Raw genomic sequence first — 15,550 nt, forward strand, 5'->3', positions numbered from 1 at the left:
ATCATAATTTTTTTTTTTCATTTTCCACAAGAGACTCCTTTAATGTGTCAGTCTGTAGGATGTCAGACTTCTGCTTAGGGGCAGTAGGCAACCACACAGGACATTGACTTTCAGGCGTGGCTTTTGCTGTATGGATCATCTGAAACTCATCTGGAAGAATTTGTAAGGTGATGGGTGTGTTTTGTTTTCCTGTTCAGCAGTTACCAGAGATGTTGCTATGGGCTTGTAGTACAATGACAGTTGATGTTTTTTCCTAGATACCTTAATGGAAAAAGACTTTAAAGTGGAGAGCTACTAAAACCAGAATCACTGTTGAGAAAGAAGTACTACCTTCCTTCAAACTTCATGCTTTCTAAACTCTGATCCTGAGTCCATTCTGGAAACATGTAACACGTCTCTCTCCTTTACTGACATGCAGAGAAATTTATGTATGAATTGAAGACCAAAGATCAGACTCTTTTCAACACTTCTACCTTTCTTTTTAGTTTGCATTAGTTTTATCATTTTGCTCTTTGTGTTCCAGTTCATCTTTCTCCTTCTTAGTGTACACAGCCTTCTCTCTTCTCTGCATGTCCCCAGGGAGTAGGCAGGGAGTAGGAATAACCCCAGTGTGTCCTAAAGAGGGTGCTTTCTGAGCCCCTTCTCTTTGTTTTTTTTTTTTTTTTTTCCTGTCTGATATCTTCAGGGAGTGTTTGAAGAGCCAACCATCCTTTATATTGCTTCATCTGTTTCCATTGATGAAAATGTGTCCTGGTTACAAATTCAAGTTTTCTAATCTTTGAGTGGCAAGTAGTCTTTCTAATCGTAGGCTTTGTGTTAGACAAGGTATTTTTAAAAGGAATATATTTTTCTAGGTCTTCCTACTTCCCTTATTTCTTTCCCACCCCTTTTTCTTCTTGCACAGAAATGTAACCTGAAGTTACAGCTATATTCTTAGGGTATAGCAGTGAGTGTATGAAAGCCCACCACCTTAGTATACGTTTCAATTGTTCACTTAATTTTATAACCTTAAGCTTAATTATATTTTGTGTATTTTCTGACTTAATTTTTTTTTTTTTTTTAACTCCTTCCACTTAATCAGGATCCCAGCATTATTTGGCCAATGAAAAGTAATCTCAAATGAAAATGTGACTGCCTTAAAGTAGAAGTACTCCAGGGGGCTTCTTGTCTTACTAAAAATGAAGCTAGAAGTTGTTCAGAGAGGTTTTGCAGTCTCCAAGCTTGGAGGTACTCAGAAGATTCCTGGGCAACCAGCTCTAGGTGTCTCTGCTTGAGCAGAGGGTGGACTAGGTGACCTCTGGAAGTCCTTGCCAATCTCAATCATTCTGTAATTCTCCAGAGGTTTTTTCCGTGTGCACGGGGAGGTGGGGAAAGTTCTGTACCTTTCATTCCTTTCAAATAGCAGCTATTTGGCAGGTACTCTAATGTATGTAAGTATGAACTAATGTGCCTGGGACATTAATGTTTTCATAGGGCACAGTCTTATGGGTGCCTAATTGAGATTAAGTATTTACCTATGTGCTTTAAGTGTCTTAATTTCTTTTTTATCTTGGACCGTTACCAAGTATTCGTTAGTGTCTATGACAGAATATTTCTAACTATCACTTCAGCAAAGTTCTTAGAAGTATTATTATTTCAGTATATTTAAATGAGTGTGAATCCTAGTCTGTGTGTGCTGTGCAATATAGAAATTTTTCTGCCCTGGGCAGAATGGAGTGACTTGTCAGTGGTAATCTGACTGTTCTGCAGAGGACTGGTGGAGGAGAGGAACTGGTGTGTTACAAGAAATCAGTGCTTGTGGTTAGGATGCCTGGGGTCCTCGTTCATGGTTGGATGCAGTGATTATGTAGAGAGCATAATTTTCAGGGTTAATGTCATATAAAGATTTCCATTAAGTAATCCCATAGTTAAGCAGTGAGGGAAGATAAAAATAGGAAAAATAATAAAACAAATTTTCTGCTTTTAACTATCAAGTAGTCTTTGCAATGAAATATCCCCAAACTGGGGTGAACCTGTGTGAGAAACAAGTTGGATTCGCTTTGTGGAGACGTATGCTGGCAACCAAAGAACAAGTGGAATATTTATTTGAGTATCGTTCTGACAGATCCGGGGCAGGGTGGGAGCCGTGCCGAGGCGGAGCCGCAGTTCCGCGGCCGGGCGCTGGAGGGCTCCGCAGACTGACGGCTGCGCTGGATTTGAGGGAATTGCTGCATTGTACCTGCGCAGGGTTTAATGCTCGCCGGGCCATTTGGCTATTTGCCATAATTGGCTTTCCATTCCCTTGATTGGAATCATAGATAAAAATTTGCTAATCCACTTTCTTTGCTGAAAGTATTAGAAAAGTAATCCATCTTTTAAAAATGCTCGAACAAAATCGTGTGGTATAAAGAGTACTTTATGGAATAATGAGATTAATGAGAACTGTAAGGCATATGCAATTTAGAACGTTTTTCTATGGGTTTAAGGGGAAAAATGCAATCTGGGCACTATAAAGCCATAAGTACTTCCCTTTTTATGCACTACCTTTTAAATGTGCATTATATGTTATGCTTTTGTCTACACGTATAAAATGTGAGTATGTACTTAGGAAGAAGGATCTGTTATTTATTTGTAATTTCAAAAACGTTTGAAAATACCCTATTCAAACTTCTGTGTTTTTTTTTCTTCCCTCTCCCCTCTTCTGCCTATAGGGCATCAGAGCACGGATTTTGGAAACCCTTGTAATGCTCATTCTTCTTGCACTGCTTATCCTTGGAATCGTATGGGTGGCTTCAGCACTCATAGACAATGATGCTGCCAGTATGGAGTCTTTATATGGTATGCAAAAGAACCTTCCCTCAGTTTTGTTGTAAATACAGAAATGCAGGTTTCCCATTAAATGTATTTCTGGTATATTGCACAGGTTGTGAAGGTGTCTTAATTCAGTCAGAACCATTTTGATGTTAAACTCTGACATAAGTAGCCTCTTGGTAATAAGCTAAAGCTGTGCTAAATGTTTTCTTTACAGACCTCTGGGAATTCTACCTCCCTTATTTATATTCCTGTATATCACTGATGGGATGCTTGTTACTTCTGTGTAAGTATTTTCCTTATTTTTTTCAAAAGATGAATGATATTATGGTGGGAGATTTTTTTGTGTGTATTGTGTTCAATTTTATTTAATGGTTAAAGGAAACTTTTTGATTGTGAAAGTTGCGTGGAGTTTTCTTTTTCTGATTAAATTTAAATTTAGATGTGAATTTTGTGTTTGGGTTCTGAAGTTTAAATAAATGATACCTTGTATTTTCAACTTTTGAGAAGCTTTATGCCTCACCCAAAACAAGTTCCACTTCTGTCTTCTTAAAGCAGGTAGTTGAAAAATAGGGACTCCATTCTGCAAAGAAAAGCACAATTTTTAAATGAAATGTCTGCAGGAGGTTGGTAGTATGGTGAGAAAATTATTTTGGAACATTTTGTCCTATATTCAGTAAACTACCATTCTTCCTTTTGTACTTGAAAATGTTGCTGTACAGGCAGGAGTTGGAAGACAGTGTAGGCAGCTTTCATAATCACACAGCTGGTCTCTGGCCAGTCTGCAGGTCAGTTACACAACTGCATTTGAAACAAATGCAGTAAAAGTGCTTAAGTAAAGCCTTATTGCAGTGGTGATTTGGAGCATCACTTCATTTTTATTTTTTCTTTTTCTGCAGGATTCTTCTGCAGTAAAGACAGACTAGCTTAAGTTAGATTTTTGTATACTCTTGTATTTTTCCTGTAATATGCAGTAGCTACAGTGAAACACCTGTTAATAAAAATAAATGCAATCCTCACAATAAAATCTTGTCTCCTTTTTTTGGCAACAATATTTTATTATAATAGAAACTGTAGATGTACATGCTCATCCGTATTATTATAAATTTCTTCATCTGACACATTTCAGTATTTGAAGGCTGTTTTTGCTAAACTATTGTTTTCCACTAATAATTTTCTCTTATCATGGTTAGCCTTTCTCCCTAGAAGCATACATGCATCATTCCTGAAAATCATCACAGGCCAGGATCAGAAAGGGCCTGCTGTTATTTCATAGAAAGTAACCTAAAGTCTGGTAGCTGAGTCTACTATCAATGGAAGTTGAAGGACAACTTTGAGAGCAAAGCAGCTTCAGGATCTCTTGGTCTTGCAGCTACACCTGTGCTAAAAGATGAAACGTGCCTGAGATATTCTCCAGTGCTGTGGCCAGACAGTGTCACTCCATCCAGGATATTGCAGTTGTCAGGTGTCTGTGCAGCTTTGGCTCATGGCAATGGTTCCTGGGCTGCCTGAACTCCAGAACTGCACAGAGAACCATTTGGAAGAGTGTTAACTGGCTCAGGGCAAATCATGCCAGGAATAGTTCTAGCAATTTGCTGATGTAGGCAATCCAGTCTTAAAGCCCAGGAATGCATCCTGGCACTTTACTAGTGAAGGCATAGCCTCTGGTGCCACATGCTTTGAATAAATAATTAGTTGAGCAAGTTTAAGGTCTCTGATTATATGGCATTCCTTGTTGACAAAATAAAAAAGAGTCACAGTTAAACTCTTGGAAGGGAGGGATGCTTGTCTTGTTCAAAATTCGTATGATTGAAATGCTTAAAAGTTCATATTGGAGCTTTAAGCTCTTTCCAAAGTTCTTTCCAAAACCAAAAAACCAAAAAATGGTCCTATGAGGAATAGCATACTAAGCATTCAAATGAAAATCTGCTCTTTGACTTACGAGTGGCTGTTTTGGATGCTCTTCCTTCCCCTGCAGTGTGCACGCCAGTGGGGCTCTCGCGGATGTTTACAGTAATGGGTCAGTTGCTGGTGAAGCCAACAGTAAGTGCTGCACAATTCTGTCCTGTGCCACCTGTGAGAAGGTAGAATGGTATTTGGGTACTTCCTTCTAGAATGCTTACACTTCTACAGAACTCTTCATCAGAGTTTCTATGACCACTCTTTATGTACTCATTTCATGTTTTTCTTGTAGCACAAAAGCCTGTTTTTTCCAAAGTTTTTCTTATAATAATACAGGCTTCCTCTGATTTTTCAACTTATGTCAATGCTACTAGTATTATTTATTGCCAGTATTTCCTGCTGTGTTCTACCAGTGCCTGAAAAGTGTGGGCATCTTCTGAGTTTAGGAGCAAAGAATATAAGAGCAAACAAAGTCTGGATAACAAGGTTATCTGGGAGTACCCACAGACAGGTGAAATGTGGGTAGTTGTCATCTTTAAGAACTCATTACACACAGATACTCTTTGATTCATGTTCTGAATGCTGTGAGGGAAGGGAGAAGTTTGTACCACGTACAAATGCTCTAGTGTCTTAGGTGTCACATGTTCTAGTTTGTATTTACTAAAATTTGGGTGCATTTAGATCTTGCATTCCTTTTCGTTAGTCAATTCAACCCTGGAAGTACAAAAAAAATACCTACTATTTTTATCTTTAGTCTCAAAGGGCCTGATAGCTGGGGTAGGCAGACTTAATTTTTTTAAAATTTGAAGTTATTTTTGTTTAAGTTGAATGTGAAGATTGTATCAATGTGAATGCAGGTCAGACATACTGTTCTGTTTCTTTAGATTGAAATTGAAGGTGAAAGCCATGACTTGAAATAAAGCCTTAACAGTAACTTTGCTTCAAGTAAGGATACAGCTGTATAACAGAATAGAATGATCTTCTGTGAAGTTCTTACTTGTGTCAGTAAAGTTGTAGACTGTATATTTCAAGTACAGGTTGTAGGAACCTGATTATGTAAGTGCTGTCAGAAAAACAACTGTCTCTGATACTCAGTTCATGTTCCTGTTTCCAAATACAGATCCTGGAAGACTTAGATGAGCAGATGTATATCATCACTTTAGAGGAAGAAGCAATTCAGAGGAAGCTTAATGGTATGTATGCTGTGGCTGTAATGGTACTGTTTCAGATACAGTATTTTAGAGTAGAGTGGTTCTGGTCAGGAGTATTGGTCTCACTGTTGTGCAGCCTCTTCTCTCAAAAGAAGAAAATTTCAACATCTTAGCCTGTAACAAATGTTACAGGTGTACATTTCCTCACCAAGTTTTTCAAGATTGGCTCTTAGGGATGTGTGGTTTGCTTTGGTTTTGTTTTTAAATTGTTTGTCAGCTCTCTAATGTGGGAATGTACTGAGCCTGAGAGAGCAATTGAGTAGCTGTCCAGACCCACCACCATTACTGCAAAATAGCTTGGGTTAGTAAATGACTCTATTTCAGCCTTGTTTGAAGGACAATGAACTTATTAGCAAGAGGTTTGACTTTCCTCCAATGTGAGTTTTGTTTTTAATTTGAAGGATTTTTTGTGTTTCAGTTGATTGCTATTTAAAATCTTAGGTAGTAATCCATTAAAAATCAGAGTGCTCCTTTATATTCTAGGAGTTATCTCATGAGTTTAATAATTTAAAATATTCTATTAATAAGTAATGAAAATTAATAATTATAAAAATATTTTTAGACTTACTGTGTTTAGTCTTACAATTTCGCATTTCTTGATGAGGTGTTTCTGTTATGAAGTATTTAAAAAACAGTATTAAGCTTTGGCTTAGAAAGGAGTGCTGCAACTTGACAGACACAAATTATGGAAAATGTATTGGTTCTATAAATCTGGAAATCATGTTGTACAAATCTTCTGACTTGCTTTTAACTGCATGGATAAGCATGCATCCATCCATAATTTATACAATTACTGCAGAAAACCAAGAAATTTTCATGTAAGACAGCACAACAATGTATTTGTCATGATGAGTTATTTTAGCCTTAATTTTTTTAATTTCCTGATTTTTCTCTCTTGCTTTTTAGTCTCCTGTCATATATCTCAATCTTTCCTTCTCTGAGGTCTCATTAAGTCTCCTTTCTAATTTACTTGGTCAGGGGAAGTACCTTTGAGATTAGAGATCGTGATGGTCATCTTTATTCCAGTGCTTAAAATTTGTGGAGGAGTAGTGACTTCTTTGTGCTGAAATCAGCCATCACTTCAGTTTAAAAGTAACATTCACCTTTTCAGGTGTTTGTAGTGATACATGTATGTGTGTGCATTCACACACAGGCACACAAGAGAGTGCATGCAGTGAGTGTCTTTGAAGCTGTGATGGGGCAATGATAATCTGTGGTTTTGATGTTAGCTGGGAACTGTAAAATATTTGTTACTGAATATTTTATGTTGTCATGGTGATTCTGCTTGTGTACAACACAGAGCAATGACTCAATAGTTATTCAGGAATCTATTGGAAGTAGTGCACAGAGGGGTCTGCTAGTCAGATGGGGGATGTGATTATCTAGGAAGATACTTGGCTGCTCTTTTTCTTACAGAAGGTCTCTAACAGTTGCATATATTGCAGTTTAATACCACTTGTGGAGTGGACCTAGGCTGTTTGTAGGTGTCTACTAGCTGGATATGGATTTAGATGTGTGCTGGGAGCTCCCCTAACTCCAGCCAAGAGGCTGGATTCTCTTTCAGTGCAGGCTTGGTATTCAGTGAAAAGTGGAACTGCAGCCCACCCATGTTCTGTGAAGCACTCACTAGCCTGCTCTTGAGCTGTGAAAGACATGAGGCTTAAATGTCCTGAGACAGGAGGGGAACTGAATTCCCTCTGTTTCCGATGCTGAGGGAATGGCATGGGCACCCCCATCTAAAGGAATGCTTGAAAACCCCTTGGTTGGTATGCAGAGGAAATTAGTGGACTTAAGCTGAAAAGTAAATGGAAATCTAAACTTGCCTATAGCATGTGGTTAGGGCAAAATGTTCTATGTGCAAGAATTTACTCTGCAGGATTTTTGTGAGTAGTTACTTTAGTGAATTTAAGCATGGTTCTCATTATGGCAAGCATGGAAACCTTCATCTTCTCTTCCAGAAGTCTTTCTAATGCATATGAATTATGCCAGAAACATTGACATTGTTATTGCCAGAACTATCAAGGGTCATGTTTACTGTGTTTGTTGCATTTTAAAAAGTGTGTATAAATGGGTGTGGTACTAATTACATCAGTAAATGTCGTGCTGTGATGTTAGAGGCCATAACCTGTGTTTTAGCACACAGATTGTGTGTCTTGCTGTATCACAGCAGATATACTCAGCTACACACTTCCTCTGCTGTGACTGTTGCAGCTCTTCCACAGTGTTGGTGGTGGAAATCCATGGTGCTTAAGTAGCCCTGCTGGGCAGGTTTGCAGTAAAATGCTCTGAAATATACACTTTTTTTGTATGTATTATATGTATAACTAAAGAGTTGAGTTTTTTTATTAAAATGTGAGGACTGGAGCAGAGGCTTAAGTGATACTTGATGATTGTAAAGCTTTTCATATTTGAAAATAAATCTATCTGTGAAACTGTAGATCTTCTTTGTGGGAACTAATTTTCTTCCTCCTCAGGTGTCTGCAGTGTCTAACTGAAAATCAGAGGAGGAGGGAGGGGAAAGTTTGTGTTATCTACCCTAGTATTTTTATCTATTGAAGAGATACTGGGCTTTGGGAAAATGTTTGTTTCCAGTGTATTATATTTCAGTACCCTCATCACTCCTACAGTTGAAGAATAAAGCTGGGACTTTTTTATATTAAAAGAAAAAAGTTGCCTTCAGCTATTAGTTTTCCTGAATCCAAAGAGACGGGTGGGGTAGGATCAAAAATACTTACTTGATCAAAGTTATTGGCTCTGAAGGTATCCTTACCTATGTAAGAAAGATGAAAGGTGTTGTTTTTATTGCACACTAGTAACAGTGTAATTTTGAACTAATTGGTGGTGAACTGCCAATCACCTTGGGGGAATGCAAATAGATACTCTTACAATTTCCTTTGAGGTACTGAAATCTTATGTCGGGGCTGGAAGAAAAACAGAATAATACCGTTAAATTGACCTTAAATGAGCTGCTTTGTGGCTTTCTTGGAGAATCCCTTCTAACTTTTCATTGCTAGTCCAAACAAGTCTCGTCTACCAATTTGATTTATTGGCTAGACAGCGCTGACATTGAACTTTGTGCGTGTTTGAAATAAAGCTAATGTTAGAGAGCTTTTAAGAATTTAGCTGCATCCTTTTCAAATCCTCTTTTGACTGATCTGAAACTTTGCCTCTCTCGTAAAATATCCTTTTATATAGCAACCTGTTGTTTGCAGCTATTTTTAAGGAGGAACTACAGCAGCAGTTAGATATGATTCAGAATTTCTACTGACCTGTGTCTTAGGGACTTACTGTGATGATGCTGATTTGTTGGATAGACTCCTATGAAATTCGTGTTTTGAGCTGGAGCCGTTTTTATATTGAGGGAAGAAAAAAACATAGATACATACTGAACTGAGCTTTTCCTCAGAGACTCTTAAATTAGTTACAGTGAAGAAGAAAACATCAGATGCTGACTTGAGTTTTCCTTCTTGTTCCTCTGCTTCCATGAAAGTTCTTTTCCCACTGAGCTCTCTAGCTATCCTTTTTCCCACCTAACAGTAGTTAGTCATTCCATAAAACAGATGTTTTAGACTTTTGTGGGGGAGAATGCATCATTGCAAAAGCTTATTTTTATAGTGATAATTGACTTTAAATAAATAATAAATAAAATACTTTTTATGAAAACCTGTGTATTATTTTAAAATTTAAAATAAACAAAACAAAACACTGAGAAATGAAACTGACATTTGTATTTCAGGCACTTCAAGTGATAGGATGTAATGGAACAGTGTCTGCAGGTCTTACTGGATAGTCTTGAGATTAGAGATATTTATATATTTGAAGCCCTGTAAATATTACCCCATATTCATTATGTCACTGATAAATGTTTAGACATAGCTCAGAAGCTACATGTTATATGTAAAATGTGTGTGAAGAAAACATTCAGTAAATTTGTTTAAACATTTGCAATTTAAAACAGTTGGATGTTTCATTGATTTGACTGCATTGAACAAATCAGTGTTTAATAGTCTGCAATAGAAAGAGGCACCTTTTTATTGTGTTGAGGTTGCTGGATGGATGAGGATGCTACAGAAAATAAGGAAATAATGAGACTGGACTACAAAGATTTTGTAGGCAAGTGATTCAGATATAAGAAAAAAGCCTGGACTAGAATATTAATCTCTTATGAATTTATTAGAAACTGTTCAAAAAAAGACATGGAGCATGGTGCTCTTAGAGGTAAGCCCATGGCCAAAGGTGGGGCCAAGGGTAGGAAATGGCCAGCAGGTGAAGGGTGTGAATGTAAATCAGCCAAACAACAACAGAGGGAACTTTGGGTTTATGACCTTGAATGTCACTGCTGTGGTGTGTTATTGCAGAGTGAAATTGCCCTGCAATAGACAAGGAAAATATGAGCCCTTAACTTATAAGGTGAGGTTGCCCCACTTTCTTCCCTTTTATTTCTGAACAGAGTTGAGTGGAGAGTATTTCTAACTTAGCCCAGACAGAATATTTCCAGGTTGTGGTTGCAGAGAGTGAATGCTAAAGCAGAAATGATGGGCTGGGAACCAAAACAGCAGATCTCTAGTCAGCATTGCAGAACTGTGGCAGTGTCTGAACACTGTGCAGGGTTTGTGAAGGAATTGGCATCAAGGAGAGAAACCCCAGTGTGCTTGCACTGGGAAAGAGGAGTGGTTGGAAGAGAATGGAAGGTTGAAGAGATAAAGAATGGAGAGGGAAAATGGGCTGGGTGTCCTCAAGGCTGTGTAGGGTTAGGAAAAATGTTGATGAACAGCTTTTAGGCAGAAAATTAGTCGGAAGAAAGAAATTAAAATTATGGTTGTCAGAGCTAAGCTGATGTACAGGAGAAAGTATGAGGAGCTGCACAACAGTGACGTGTGTATATTGTAAACTGGAAAGTGGAAGAGGTTGGTCTCAGGAGTGGTTGTGGGAATATCTGATTGTGGCACAGAGGGATGGAGCAGACAAACTGGTATGAGCAGAAGATCCATCAGCAAGCAGGTCATCAGTATGGAAACTGACCTTGCTGGGGAGAGGGAGGGGCAGAAGCTGAATCTGGAGCTCTGGCCACTTTGAAGGCTAAGGTCCACTTTTGGTAAATAATAATGCTCCTGAAGGGCATCTGGGAGTTCTTTACATCTTTACAAGTCATATAGGGATTTAAGAATGAGGCATTTGAGACATTCTGTCTGTCACACTATGACTGGTCATTGGACTTGTGTGAAGGTTCAGCATCAGCAGAACAGCTGGGATTACAGGAGTTTTTGCTGAGACCTCTGTGCTGAACTTTTCTGGGTAGACTCTGCTGCTTTTGAGAAGTATTTGGAGAATTTCAAAGAAACATCTGCAGTTTAAAGTCAAAAGTGCTAATGTGATGCTTCCTAAATCTGAATTGTCCCTGTGTGCCTTGCAGTCACATCTGAAAGAAAATAATGTCTTTTGTTTTAAAAGGTGTATCTTCCACAGTGGAATACCAGACAGTAGAGTTGGAACGTGAGCTTGAAAAAGTGAAAAGCAGGAAAACAAATCTAGGTAATGAACTTTCTAGTGTTTCCTGTAGATTGTAGTTTACTAAATGACCTTAAGGTGCTGTATGTAGTTTGGAGCAGTCATTTGATTGATTCCAGTTTGTTCTTAACCGAATTTGTGCATTTGCAAATACATTACATGTAATCATTGCACCCCTCCAACAAAAAAATTTAAGTAAGGAGTCTGATTTGGATCTTATTTTTAACATTGTTTTAGAGAAACTGTAACACTTCTTTGCATGGAGCTTTTTGTGTATAATATGCTTATGAATATTTGGGCTCATCTAGGACATTCCTTTTTGTGTTCAAATTATTTCTGTAAAATTCAAGCAGTGTTTTGTTTAGTTTTCTTGCACATGCTAGTGATGTCCAGTGAAGTTAGTTCTGTCTTTCCTACCCTTGAAGAGGACAATACTATTTAAATATCTGAAGTTCTGTTCTGTCCCTTTAGGACATGCTAAAATATACATGTAAGCAGTGCATTTGTAAATTCAGCAGATTTTAAACTTTGTGGAACTGCTGGGTGCTAGGGGAAGAAAAAAGTTTCAGGGAAATGTGCCTCTAAGAAAAATCTGCTTGTCTCTGTCTCCCCAGCCTTTCTGTAAAGAGGTTTCATATTTTTGCCATTGTTTTGTGCAGCTGTACAGGGTAGATGTTCTTATGAGCTGGTTGATGTTTGTTCCAGATCAGAGTACTGTTGTTATTTATATTTATATAAATAAAAATAGCTGAATGATTGTTACTTGCTTTATTCTAAGGTGATCTATGGTATTAGGCTTATCTTTTTTTTCTCTTCTGAACAGAACGGAGGAAAAAAGCTTCTGCTTGGGAAAGGAATTTGGTTTATCCAGCTGTCATGATATTGCTCCTGACTGAGACAGTAAGAATTTTCTTTTTTTTTTTCTTCCCCAGCAAAAAGTATGAAGAGTTCTTTGTTTATTTGAGGGAATAGTTTTAAATTTTTTGAGATGAGTGTTTAAGCAACAATCTTGATATTTTTTTCTTGACCATTTAAAAAAAGCAAACTTGGCATTGTGGTGTCTGGTGAGGATGCATGTGTAGATTTTAAAAATGTGGAATACTTTGCAATAACAAGACTGTTTCTATATTTTTATAGTCTTTTTCAGTTCTTTTAGTCGCTCTCAACATTCTTTACCTGTTGGTTGATGAGACTGCAATGCCAAAGGGATCAGGGGTAAAGTAATCTTCTCTTAAAATTTTTATAATTTTAGTAAAGCTTTGGAGACCTTGTAGAGGTGCAAGTGAGGGCATTTGCTTTAATAACATAGAAACTAATGAACCTTGACCTTGACTTTGCATCTAGGTTTCATTCCTGTGCCCATACAAAAATTTAATACATATCATGTTGTAGTGAATTCTTACTAAAATAGTGCAGAAGCTTTATGTAGATACAGTGATGCAGTAAAGCAGATCAGTAATGGATTTTGAAGTTTTCTCTCTGCAATACATTTCACTGCAGCTTGAAAGCTGCTGGTGCCATTGGATGGGGTGGGGGGGACTTGGAGGGTGGATATCTGAACGCCCCTGAAACACTGAATTGAGAAAAGGCTGTGTTTTGTGTAAGATGTTACATGTTTTGTTCTTGGTAGGTGTTAACTTTATGAGCCATTGCATGTATCTTAATTGTGCAAATTGTATTTTTCCTTGTAGGGACCTGGAATAGGAAATGCCTCCTTATCCACCTTTGGCTTTGTGGGAGCTGCACTTGAAATCATTTTGATTTTGTATCCTTTCTGAAAGAATCCTGTCTGTTAACAAGTATTCTGTCTAGTTTTCTGGGACACTGGTAGTACATTAAGACACTAGCCTGGAAAGAAGAAAGAGATAGGTCAGTCCTTCTCAAACACTTCAAGTGTTTTTGTTTCTTTTTTGTTTAGTTCTTAAGACTTTTCAGAGACTGCTGAGAACTTGAGTGAAACTTGCATTCCTTGCAGGTTCCTTTTTTCCTTGATTCTCACAGCTATCTTATGGTATCTTCTGTTGTCGGCTTCTACAGTCTTCGTTTTTTTGAGAATTTCACTCCCAGGAAGGATGACACAACTATGACAAAGGTAAAGTACAGTCTGGGATGGGGATGGCCCCCTCCTTGTCTTTCTTGCCACCCAAGACAAACTGACTCTCTTAGTAATTGCCCTGAATGGCTCATTTGCAGTGATCAGTATTTGTTTGTAAGCTGCGTAAACACAAACTGGAAGATTGTCAAAATGCTGAATGAGTGGGAAAAAGGATGTGCTCTGTTTAGTTTGGATGGCATCCATTCACTTGTAAAAAGCCAGGAATGGTAGAGCTTGTTAACTGGCTATAGAAAAGCAAGTGAAAGAACTTCCTTCAAAGGGAACTTATTGCTAATGAGTAACTTTGGTTGTGTTAACTGTACTTCAGGGAGCTTGCTTGAGATCTGAACAACGTGGTTGCTAGAAGTAATACAAAGTAATTCAAATTTGAATAATGAAACTAAGACTGAGGATGGCTATTCAGCAACATTTTGCAATCTGAAGCTAATTTGACTTTCTACAATTTAGCACTGGCTTTAGAATAATCAAAGCTGTTACCTAATTTGGAGGAACATGCCTAGGTTTTTGGCAAAATATTCCCACAGCTGACATGGGGAAGTGATCAGTAACCAAGGAACAGATGTTGAATTTAATTATTTTTTCAGTATATTTCATTGTTTCTAATTTTTTTTTAAATAATGGATTAAGATACATCTATTGCAAATTGTTGGAAGTGAGAAAGTGGGTATGCACACAGAATGATTAAAGTAATAAGTAGTAGAGATTTGGAATGTTCTTGATATTTCCTATTGATTGTTTGCAGTACTCCAGGAATAGTGTGGAAATAAATACTGAATGTACAAATGTCTACCTACTTTCAAATTTTATTTTTTTTTTCTTTTTCCTTTTGGCTTCTGATAGAACTAGACCTGAAGAAAATGATCCCTTGTGAAAGAAAGTTTCAATTACTCTTTTTTTAAGGCCTTACAAGAACAAGAGTAAAATCTAACAGCTGTGAATTTTTTTGTATTATTTAAAGTAGACAACAGGCATTGAATTGAAAGGAAGCTCTTTGTTGTAATTTTTTAAATAGTGCTAATCCTGCAAGCAGTTACATCCAAGGCTTAAGCTGATGTATCAGTCATCCATTCTAAGTCCATGGAATTGTTCTTTTATAAAACATTCACAGGAAGTAAGTAAACAGTTGATGCTTTGTAACATGGTTGTTTTGAATAATTTTGGATCTGAGCATACATAACACTGATTAAAGGCACATGAATACATATTTGATTTTCTTCTTGGATCATCTTTGTCTTGTTTAACACCATGTGGAGAGGAGTGACAGCAGTCAGCAGGACTAACAATATGTTACTGTAAATTGCTTTAGGTTCAATTTGAAGAATGTGCCTTTTAAGAATTCTTTTTCATCTTGACCACTGTTATTCATTGTGTTCCCTTCAGCAATCCCATTTATCATTTAAATACTGTTTGTCATTTTCAAACAGATAATTGGAAACTGTGTCTCAATCTTGGTGCTGAGCTCTGCTTTGCCGGTGATGTCAAGGACACTGGGTAAGTGAAATGAATGTAACATCATAATAAAGGATGTTTAATTGAATTAAAAAACACAAGAAAAAAGAAGAGCCTGTAGCTGTATTTCCCATAGTATGTATTTTATTTGCCATCACTTTCAGTGGAAAGAGCAGGTATCTGTGGCCTTCATTTCTACATGAACATGAACTCTTGAACATACGTCTATGTGCATGAACTTTCTAAAACAAAAAAGATGCTAAGTATTTTTAGAGAATATATTATTTGAAGAAGGTTGGATTTGAAGCTCCTTAAGACAGGAGATTGTGAGTTGAAAAGATAGGAAAACTGAGTGCCCAGAGCAGTATGAAATAGTTTCACGTTCACTGAGAAATTAGTGCTTAGTTCCTATCAAATAATGCACTTGGGATTTGGTGTCTGAAATTTGAGGTAACACTGAGTGCAAATGGCTTTTTAAAAACAATTAATGATGCTTCATTTAATAAGTTTTTTAATCAGCAGTAATACCAGGTTACTTTCATTTTCCCTACAATAATATGCTTGTATTTTTTTA

At 37.3% G+C, this 15,550-nt stretch overlaps 1 protein-coding gene across 2 annotated transcripts in view; it reads left to right on the forward strand.

Moving 5' to 3' along the window:
• The window catches only part of LMBR1 (limb development membrane protein 1), a 65,767-nt gene that overhangs the window by 38,098 nt on the left and 12,119 nt on the right, over positions 1–15,550 (forward strand). For both annotated transcript variants that reach the window (XM_056484260.1, XM_056484261.1), the window contains 10 exons: positions 2,691–2,817; positions 3,008–3,076; positions 4,769–4,833; positions 5,813–5,885; positions 11,355–11,435; positions 12,235–12,311; positions 12,549–12,626; positions 13,103–13,176; positions 13,413–13,503; positions 14,952–15,018. In XM_056484260.1, the coding sequence (XP_056340235.1) occupies positions 2,691–2,817; positions 3,008–3,076; positions 4,769–4,833; positions 5,813–5,885; positions 11,355–11,435; positions 12,235–12,311; positions 12,549–12,626; positions 13,103–13,176; positions 13,413–13,503; positions 14,952–15,018 (802 nt within the window). The remainder of the gene's footprint in view (positions 1–2,690; positions 2,818–3,007; positions 3,077–4,768; positions 4,834–5,812; positions 5,886–11,354; positions 11,436–12,234; positions 12,312–12,548; positions 12,627–13,102; positions 13,177–13,412; positions 13,504–14,951; positions 15,019–15,550) is intronic.

The sequence above is a fragment of the Oenanthe melanoleuca genome, chromosome 2 (assembly GCF_029582105.1).
Source record: "Oenanthe melanoleuca isolate GR-GAL-2019-014 chromosome 2, OMel1.0, whole genome shotgun sequence".
Lineage (NCBI taxonomy): Eukaryota > Metazoa > Chordata > Aves > Passeriformes > Muscicapidae > Oenanthe > Oenanthe melanoleuca.